This window comes from Sebastes umbrosus, chromosome 3, assembly GCF_015220745.1.
Source record: "Sebastes umbrosus isolate fSebUmb1 chromosome 3, fSebUmb1.pri, whole genome shotgun sequence".
NCBI classification, from domain to species: Eukaryota; Metazoa; Chordata; class Actinopteri; order Perciformes; family Sebastidae; genus Sebastes; species Sebastes umbrosus.
Genome location: NC_051271.1, coordinates 4817187 through 4827500, shown reverse-complemented (window position 1 = coordinate 4827500; position 10314 = coordinate 4817187). Strand labels below are relative to the sequence as shown.

At 38.4% G+C, this 10314-nt stretch overlaps 1 protein-coding gene across 1 annotated transcript; it reads left to right on the top strand.

Moving 5' to 3' along the window:
* The first annotated feature begins 3140 nt into the window (after positions 1-3140).
* LOC119484640 (ependymin-like) lies at positions 3141-9354 on the top strand. Its single transcript, XM_037763618.1, has 6 exons — positions 3141-3620; positions 4320-4354; positions 4465-4599; positions 5471-5654; positions 8088-8175; positions 8927-9354. Exons 1-6 carry the CDS (start codon positions 3545-3547, stop codon positions 9075-9077), a joined length of 669 nt encoding a protein of 222 aa, XP_037619546.1. The 5' UTR covers positions 3141-3544; the 3' UTR covers positions 9078-9354.
* Positions 9355-10314: the final 960 nt, after the last annotated feature.

Genomic DNA, 10314 nt, shown 5'->3' with positions numbered 1-10314 from the left:
TCGGTTGAGAAATGTAGACGTTATAGTGCTTTTTATCCAGAAAAAAGGCAGCTCCCCCGTTCACTTGTATGTGTTTACAAGGCAGTTTCGTCCGGTCCAATATGGCCCACGTTGGCGTACGATCCAGGAGTCAATGCGGCATCTTTGTCTATGTGTCTATGTTTGGTAATAAACCAAAGTATTGGACAAACTGAAATTTTGACTTGATTATGGCGTTAAATGGAAAGTCAGGGAATCACCAAAGTTATTACAATTCAGCCTTATGGAGAATTTCTGAACCCAAGTTCATGGCAAACAATCTAATAGTTATTGAGAAATTAAACTGAAAAACATAAATATCAACGTCATGGTGGTGCTAGAGTAAAAGTTAGGGGATCACCAAATGTTGTAGGATTCATTCTGACCACCACGAATGTCTGAACGTTATCCAATAGTTGTTATATATATATTTCAGTCTGGAACAAAGTGGCGGACTGACACATTTCCATAGAGCTAATAAAACAGTTTCCTTCACCGGATCAATAAAGTAATCGCATCAAACCTTTGCAGAGCTTGCTGTAGATTATGTACGTGTGTTGTTGATAAACTGCTGTCAGTCTTCAGATAAAGACGAAGCACCTGACTGAGCTCACAGCTTTTATGATCATTATCAGGTGTTCACTGGTAGTTATTTCCATTAGAAAAGCCCTAACCTCTGAACATACCCGTGTGATGACATACCCTTTTCCTTTTACCTAATATGGAGTTGTAATGGTGCTCTGATGGAAGTCTTTCATCATTACTGTAAAAAAACATCAGTGGAAAGTATATAGACATACCTGCAAACTCATCGCTGTTCAGTTTTAGGCAAAATTATTTTTGTGGGTGCCTCAAAAACATCCTTTAACAGGCAGCAGCACACAGTGGATATCTTTCATTTTCATTTTCATGTAAAGCACAAACTTACAGAGTAAAAATCATTTGAAGACCAGTACTGTATGGTATATAAAGTTAACATATCTTCACACAGAAGCACATCTACAGAGAAGTGTACATAAAAACAATGTAATTTGAACAATGAACTTTTCAAATGTGAAAATGTGTCATCTGTAATTTCTGACAGGAAATGTCACCTTATATCCCATATACACGTCGTCTGTCTAGGCTTGTATTTGTTAAGAAGAAGATAGGTATATTAAGTTACTAAGTGTCATAGTTTATCCGGAAGAACCGCATGACTCAGCCTCCACAGTCAAAAGACATCAGCTACATCTTTAAGAATATTTAAAAAGGGAAAATGCACAACTAAAATGAAAACTAGATCATCTAAATTTGTCTACATTTCACGTTAAAGTGAATATGACAGATTCCAACAAACAGTAGACAAGTGAATTTTGAGAAATTCTGTAAATTTCAAGAAAGAGTCATAGAGCTATATGAAGCTACTGTTTGTATTGTTATGTAATATTGATGAAGTTATTCTTGTTGTCATTGCTATGACCTTGACTCAGGTGGAGATTAATTGTATCTGAGTGATTTGCTGAACCTGCAGATAAGGATGGTGCACCTGACTATGACTCATGTTTTATTTTGCTACGTCTTAAAGGGATAGTTCGGGTGTTTTGAAGTGTGGTTGTATGAGGTACTTATCCATAGTCAGTGTATTGCCTACAGTAGATGACAGAGAAGCAGACAGGAGTACCGACACCGGAGCAAAACAATGTACTGCTGTGGACGGGACCGGCAGCAAAACCTATTTTAGCCACCTGAAAGAAAGGCTTACCAAAAAAAACAATATTCTTTTAAGTGTACGCTCTATTTAGAATATTTTCAACGCTTTATCTTGCCATCAGACTGCCCTTTCCAACGGGGAACTTAACTGAAGAGCACATATAAGGTTCACTTTCAGTTCCCCACCAGAAACTATTCTAAATATAGCATACACTTAAACTGATTTTTTTAGGTGAGCCTTTCTTTTAGGTGTCTAAAATGCGTTTAGCTGCTGCCCCCGTCCAAAACAGTACATTGCTCCCGTGCTGCTACTCGTGTCTGTTTCTCCAAACTTTGGGTGCACCGACCGTCATCTACTGTAGGTAATACACTGACTATGGATAAATATGTCATACAACCCCAAAACACCTGAACTATCCCTTTAACCACCTTCACATGATCAGGGCTAATTTGCACATACCTGCACACATTGATGATTTTAACCAGTAACCATAGCCTCTGATTAGATGAGATTTAGTGTAGAAGAAAGAAATATAACATATTAATGTAACGCATACTGTTGGTCTATCTCTATAAATACTGTTCAACAAATCCACTTTTTTACTGACTGTTCTGTAATTTTTTTGCAGTTAGCTATGAAAAGACGTGATATACTGTAGCACTCACTAACAAATGACACCAGAAGCTAGATGAAGTAACACAAAAGTAAGGAGGCATGTGTGCTGTAGAGTAGCATCCACAGGAACCTCAGATAAATGGGGCCCTGAAGGCTGAGAAAAAGAGCAGGTGAAGTTACTCCGTACTCTCTGTAGTCCAAAAAAACACTGGACTCTTGGACTGGACGGTTTAAATCCATGAACTCTTGATCTGCAGCTAAATATGCTGTTGAACAAGAATGACACAGACCTTTAAGACGTGAACCAAATGAATCAAAGTTTAGAAAATATTTTGGTATATAGACAATGACAACAAATATGGCCTGTATTGTACAGTAGTTTTGTAAAATCTATATATTATATGGAATATTATAACATTTGGTAACACTTCATTTTACAAGTCTGCACATTTTATGGTAATTGGGTGATAATTAGCAAGTAACCTATTTAAAATTTCTTTGGAATTACTGCCAAATTACCCCAATATTTACCTCAAAATGTATCGAAAATTACTTTATTATAAACATTATTTAATAATTATATGCTAAAATAGCATATAATGGTTAAAATAGGGCCCTTAGAAGTGGCTGTTCTTTATCGGAGGTGGAAAACTAATAGAAGATACTTCTGATCAGACACAAATCTACGGGAAATACCGTAATATAATTATTAAATAATGTTTATAATAAAGTGATTTTCGATACATTTTGAGGTAAATATTGGGGTAATTTGGCAGAAATTTCAAATATGTTGCTTACTAATTATCACTTAATTACCATGAACTTTGCAGACCTGTAAAATGAAGTGTTACCTAACATTTGACCAAAAGTAATAATGTCAATGTCACATTTAGAGTCATAATCACAAGGTACAACACCTAAAAAGGCACTGAGACTAAAGGGCAAATATAATATCTCCGTAATATCTGATGAGCTTCGTGCTTGAACATAAAAACAAGCATGTGATGCATTGACTAATCTTATCAGTGGTCATATGTGCTGTTAACTAGGTGGTCATATTTTCCCTCATGGGGGCAGATGGAAAAAATACTGAGGGGGGTTGAGCCACAGGGCGTGAGAGAGGCCAGGTTTGAGCAGGTATATATGGAGGTGTGCGTCGTCCTCTGACACCAGAGCGCTGCACAGGTTCACCTCGTCCGGATCCTAAAGCTTCGCAACATGAACTTCATCGGTGTGCTGACCTGCCTCGGCATGGTGTTGGCTGCTGCTGTCGCCCAGGCACCAAAACCCTGTGGTGAGTATGGACACCCCTGTCGCTGACCATTTCTATTATATCAGTGTATTGTGTGTGAAGCTGGACTTCAAGTGAATTCAAGCAAAGTGAAGAAAGTTTTGACTGTAATCACAATTTGTACATGACGGAAATAGAAACAAAGTGGCTGTAAGAGCATCAAAAGAAAATAATTGGCATGAAAAATTAATATAAGTTCACTTTCATGGTGTTTACTGAAATATATGAGCAACAGCTGGGCATAAACTGTTAATGTTTTGTATTGTTTTTCAGTTTTTTTGTATGAATTTATTTCATTTTTTTGCAGTTTAGTTGAGTTTGTAAAATGTACATCTATTATTTTCTTCATTTAGTCAGTCAGTCAGTCATTTATATCAGTTTATTTAGTTTTACAAGACATTGTAATACTTCTGCCTGTGACTGTTGATGGAATATCTTTTTATGTGTCTGAAACTTGACTTTGGGTTTAATCTAAATCAAAATGCTTGACTATTTTTTGACAAGTTATTTGTATTTACCAGCAAAAAGATAAAGTTTTATCCATCTTAATATCGCCTCCAATCTCTAATTATAGACAAACCATGCTGTAAAAGTATTGCTTTGCCAACAGAGTTTATTTACCCAGTATGCTATAAATACACATTTTATTTCAGATCACTAAGAGGACTGATTTCTTAAACATTTTGATTTCTTCTTCACCAGTTGTTCCAGAGCTGATGAATGGAGGATTCACTGTGGTGAGTCTGCTCGCATAAACTTTCCCCAGAGATATAATCTCTCCTGGATGGACCCACGTCAAGTGATCCCTGTCTTTCCCTTCACTCTCTGCTCTATGTCTCTCCTTCAGATGGATAGCAGCGGACTCTACACGTCCTTAGGAACAATTAGCTATGATGCTTTAGGTCAGAGGATGCGGGTTAGAAACTACGTGGTGGTCGGCAACCAGACCTCTTCTTTGGACCAGCTGATGATTTTCAACCAGGTATGTAACCCTGGTGGAATTGTTTCTGCAAATACTTTTCAGGATTTGTTTAAATCTACATATAGTAGATACAGAGTGGCCTTTCCACCTTTGCTGTGAGACTGTCATGCAAATGGAAGCCTATTTGTTTCCAACTCATTTAATGCACTGAATCACTTTACTCAAACTGAAGATATAATTTAGTTTGAGGATTTGTAATTTTCGTTTCACTTTATTTCTATTTATTTATTTTGAACAAATAAGTAAAAAACAACAACAATAACAAATATGTAAACATAAAGCCTAGAAATAATCAACATAAATAAATATTGCGTCCAAAAAGGAGTAGGAAGAAATATACATTTAATGGTTCTACTCCTTCTCCGTAACTCAAAAAGTAACTCAATATTTATCATGTAAACTTTTATGGTAGCCTGTAGGTTATTCCGTTTTTATTTCAGTTCCAACTTTGGTAATGAAGTGGTATTTTTCACCGGTTGTCCACGATAGGTCAGATAATCCTTTATTATATGTTGATGTAAAGTGTTACAGCAGCAGAAGGACCTGCGGTATCTCTATTTCAAACACCGCGGGTGAAGCAGTCTGTCACTGAAGCAGCGCCTTTTGTAGTCCATAAGGAACATTGTAGTTTCACTACGGCAGACCTGCATCACTAACATCCTCCGCCTACGCATCATAATTATGGAGGCTATAGTGAAAGTGCAGTCGGATTCTCTCAACACCACCGTTGTCTTTCTGAATTCTCCTTCACATCTTTCCTTGACCTCAAGACGTTTTCCATCGAGGTCAAGGAGAAGAGGTTAGGAAAAGACAATGGGATGTAATTTTTTTCCATTTTGACCGCAGCCATGGTCTTTCTTTGTCCTTTCAGAAAGTCTACTATGAGATCGACTGGAGCAAATTTTCTTGCAAGAAGAAAGCACTGGATACCACCTTCATTCCCATGCAAGTTCCCTCTGATGCTCAACTGGTGGGTCAGGTTTTCATGGGCTCCTCTTCGTCCTGGGGAATGGGTGTGCTGGTCAACAACTGGTATGGAGAACTGCCACAGAACGGTAAGAGAAAACCAAGAAATCTGGTTTTATGTTGACAAGTCCTGAAGGGATGATAGCTACAGTGTACCATGTCACTGATGAGCCTGATTCTGGTGATGTGATGAAAGGCTGTGACTGTGGCCGACCGCTTGCTACACAAATCCAGCCATCAATAGAAATTACTGGCCTGATGAGGGCATTACAATCAAACATAATCTCAGATGTTTATCAGAATGTGGAAGAACAATTTATATTGATCACTCAGCTCTGGTATTTATACTCCATCACTTGTAATAAGATCATAACTTTGATGCAAAATTACTCAATCTGGCCTGAATGTGTATTCATTCAAAAGTACTTTTTTTTTTTTATTTCAGTTCAGTTTTTTTCACTTGCCTTCTGTGGTATCTAGCCATACAGCTAGTTTTGGTTTATTTGTGTATTTTTCAGAGTTGTGTAAGGAATTACAAATTCAAATTCAGTCATTTTACCACTGAACCCAGTTAACCCTGCAACATTTTGAGAGGAGGGCTTGTTTGCTGTCTTGCCAGCAGCATATCAGTTTTATCTGTGTTCTGCAGAGAGGCCGGTGTTACATGACCTGACCCTGTCATCAGATGGTTTGTTTCACAGAACCATCTGAGAAGCCGTCATTGGAAACTGTTTGGAAAAGGGCAGGCACTTTAAAAAAAATACTTGGCAGGTGATTGGATGGACCATCTGTCAATCAAACTAACGAAAGCGAAACTAACTAAAGGCGAAAACACCGCCTTCAGTGCCGTACTTTGCTCTCCTTGCAATTAAGAAATACTCTTCAGTTCTGATATAACTGATGCCATTGCAACATCTACTGTAACCTCTTTAGGAGCCACTGTTGTTGTTTAGAACGAACAGTCGCCTCTCCGTCACGCTATGGTCTATAAGCTACGGCCTAAGCTGCGGCATCTCCTCTCAGGACACTGATTGGTTAGTAGTCTGGCGAGCTGAACACAAAATGCACTACTTGCCAAGATGTATTTTTGTGTGGCATTTGATCCCGCAATTCTCGCGTGATCTTGTGACATCGCGAGAATCCAGCTGCCGTGCAAGGTTAGGTGTTACATGGTATTGTGTAACTCAATTAGCCTTTTCCCTTTATCTTAACCTGAACCAGCTTCACATACCTTCTGAACACAACCCAGAGAATTCCTGGTGGCTAGCTAACCAGCTAAGAATAATAATAAACTAGAATGGCACTTAGAGAGCGTAGACCTCCACCAAGGTGCCCGTGTACGATTGCCCCCCTCTCCGTTCAGCTTGCGCCATCATCCACGTGTATTTTTTTTTATGTTGAGATCAGCTATACGTAGCGTAGCATCGTAAAACACTTCATTCAAACTGGACAGAAACAAAATAAAACTCACCTTAACCATCGTCGTTACTCTTTACAACAATCACCAAGTGTGCTTTGGTCGAATTCACCTGTAATTTCACAGAGTTTAATGTGAAAAAATGCTGAATCTACAGTTGTCCCCACCCCCCACTCTCTCTCTGAAGGAAAGAGGTGGGGTCATGCATCTAGTTTGGCACACCCTCAAACAAAGCTGGTTTGATTGGAGCTGGACTGGAGTCCGAAGAGTTTGGCTCGGTTGACCAATCAGAGCAGACTGGGCTTTTCGGTGCCCAGCTGTTGCCTGGCAAAGGTAGTGGTGGCAGCGACACGAAGGTCCCCGGGGGCCGCCGGTACAATAACCTCTTATTTTGATGTTAATAAAATGTACCCGAATTCGCGAATATGTAGGATATTACTTCTGACATTCCTGTATTATTATGTCACAACGGCTGCTGTATTAGCCGTGTGTTTACTACGTGTTTATTTGCATATAGAGCGGGGAAGTGAGATCTGATCACAAGTGGTCACTCAAGACGCATGTGGAGACGCATTCTAATGCCAGGTGTGAACAGACGTGCTTAAAGCTGTCCACTTGTGTTCGGATCATTCAGGACGCATGTTAATGCCAGGTCTGAACAGGGCCGGTGAAAAGACGCGATGCAGCACAGCCGGTATGAGAAAGGACTTTTCTTTTTTTATATTAAAGCATGTAAACATGTTCTAGAAGAAACCCAAAATACAAGTATGCACCTGAATAAAGCATAATAGGTCCTCTTTAATAAACTGTGACTAATAACCTTTACTGTTGAATAAATAGTACATGCATATCTAAGAGTCGTTTAAATCAGAACCTCTGAAAATAAAACCAAAACTATCCTCATTGCAAAATACCTGGTAAGTAAACAAAATGCTTTTTGTAATTTCTGTGACCCAACCGTTTAAATGCTGCTATGAGATATTTTCTTTGTGTAAAACATGTTGTGCAAGTGAGGAAGAGGAAATTCCTTCTTGTATGACTGTAATAGTGACTGTTTTGTGCAGTTGTTAGATCCTCACATGTGACTTTTGCTTCATGTCATCAGGCAAGTATTCGGCTGTCTTCAGTGAGATTGGCTGCATCCCTATGACCTTGTCTGGCTACACTCCAGCGAGCGGATGGATCACAGTCAGGTGAGAATCTGAGCTGACAGGAGCATAGAAACAGCGAACCATCAAACACCACCATTCAAAACAATGCTACTCTTCATATTAACTTATCTGTCAACACTCAGTGAACCCTCAACATTTCTCCTTTAGTAGCTTTAACTCTTCATCTTATTCCAAACTGTCTATCAGTATCATACACTCTATTATTATAATTATAGAACATAAAATAAGATGAAATACGAGTCAATTTATTTATTGAGCACACTTTTATACAACTGTTGACTAAAGTGCTTTACAGAGAGATGACAGTTACAGTCAGATAAAAGTGTGTTGCATAAAAGTCTAAAAACAAAACGGACATAAATCTCAGAGAACTAATACATAATAAAAGCAGTGTGCACAGTCACGCCTTCATGATAACTATCAAAGCTAAAGAAAAGAGATGGTTGTGAAGATATTAATGAAATATATTCTAAAACAAAATAAATGTTTTGAACCCCCATGGCCGTACTGTACAACAACAAACTGTTCCCCTCAACTCTTTTCAGTCCAGGAGAATTCAGTCTAGACATGTTGGCCACAGTTTGTAATCATATCTGATTTTTACACAGTATTTCTGGCCCTGAACCACAGTTTTAAGACATCAATATGCCAACATGGTCCACACTGTGCTGTGTGCAGCTCTTCCTCGTACACAATGTTCCGTTCTTGTTCCATCTGTGAACATCACGTCAGTAACGATTCTCAAAAAGTAAATTTTTTTGTAACATTTCAGCACCTACAACTGGGTTTTGGGCAACACAGACCCCATGGACTACAGCCCTCCTTTCTTCTGTGCCAAGTCTAAACTTGAGAAGACGGAGACGCCAGAGACCTTCTTTACTGCCCTGCAGTCTGTGGCCATGAAGACCAAGAAAAAGGAGTAAACATCTGGAGCAAGTCTCCAAAATAACCATCATCAGGAGAGCTGAATTTGACCCCAATGCTATTTAGATTAACATGATTTCCAGTGTTGTTTAACCTGTCACAGGGATGTATGTGAAATCATTTAATACGCTCTTGACACGGTAAAATAGAATGAGCAAATCCAGACTAAGAGTGAAAATTAAGGGTGCACATGAACTAAGTAAAGGAGACCTTTCAATAACAGCTTATGTAGCTACATTCCTGCTATGTTTTCTTTATCTGTCATCCTCTTCAATAAAACCAATTCAAAGCATTGAATAAGACTGTACTTACTCAGAGTTGGGTGATGAATGGATGAGTGAATAAGACAGCAGAAATAACTGGGAAAAACAAATAGGACATAGAACAGTACAAAAGAAACTAATGTTAACAGTAAAATGTGAATGTTTAATCCATACAAATATCGCGATACACATGAGTATCCCGATATTATGTTGTGCAATACTCTATCGATTCGATCAGTTTTTAATTAACCTTTTAAAAATACGACCTAATCAGTGATGTTCATCACCACAAAATAAAACCATGCTAAATACTTTGTGTAACATTGCCTGAGTACATGTCTCACAGATGTTTTCAAAGATCTTATTTTGTTCATATTTATGTTCATAAGTCGCTCCTGTTAAAGTTTAGATGACCGTTTAAATGTAGGAAACTGCAGTACTTACGGTCCTACAGCAGATGGAGGCAGCATTGCTCTTATCTCAGCAGTCCCTGCCTTGATGCATTTGCCTAATTTATGACTTAATTTCAATGTTTACTGAAAATAATTAAGTTAATAAACCTAGATCAGTTGCTCAAATACCCCTAGGAGGTAACACTTTATTTGAACCCCCTCTTATTTAGCATTAAGAAGTATATAAACAATATGACACACTATAATGTCATTGTAAACTGAGATGAGCAATGAGTCAATGTCAACAACTACGTCCTCCCGTCAGGCCGGATGCTTCATGGAAGTTATAATTGTATTAACCTTCTGAGACCCACAATAGACCCGTTTTTGTTTTTTTAGGGGGGTACAGGGGGTCTTTAGGGGGAGATAGAAGGTCAGCAGTAGATGTCACATAGAAGTGGTGTACATCATCTGAAAGCTGAGAACCTGAAGATTAATTTGAGATGCAGCTCAGCACTGTGTGTCAAGTTGGTCTAGTCATAAATCAGAAATAAACATGAATTAATGAATTATCTAAAAAT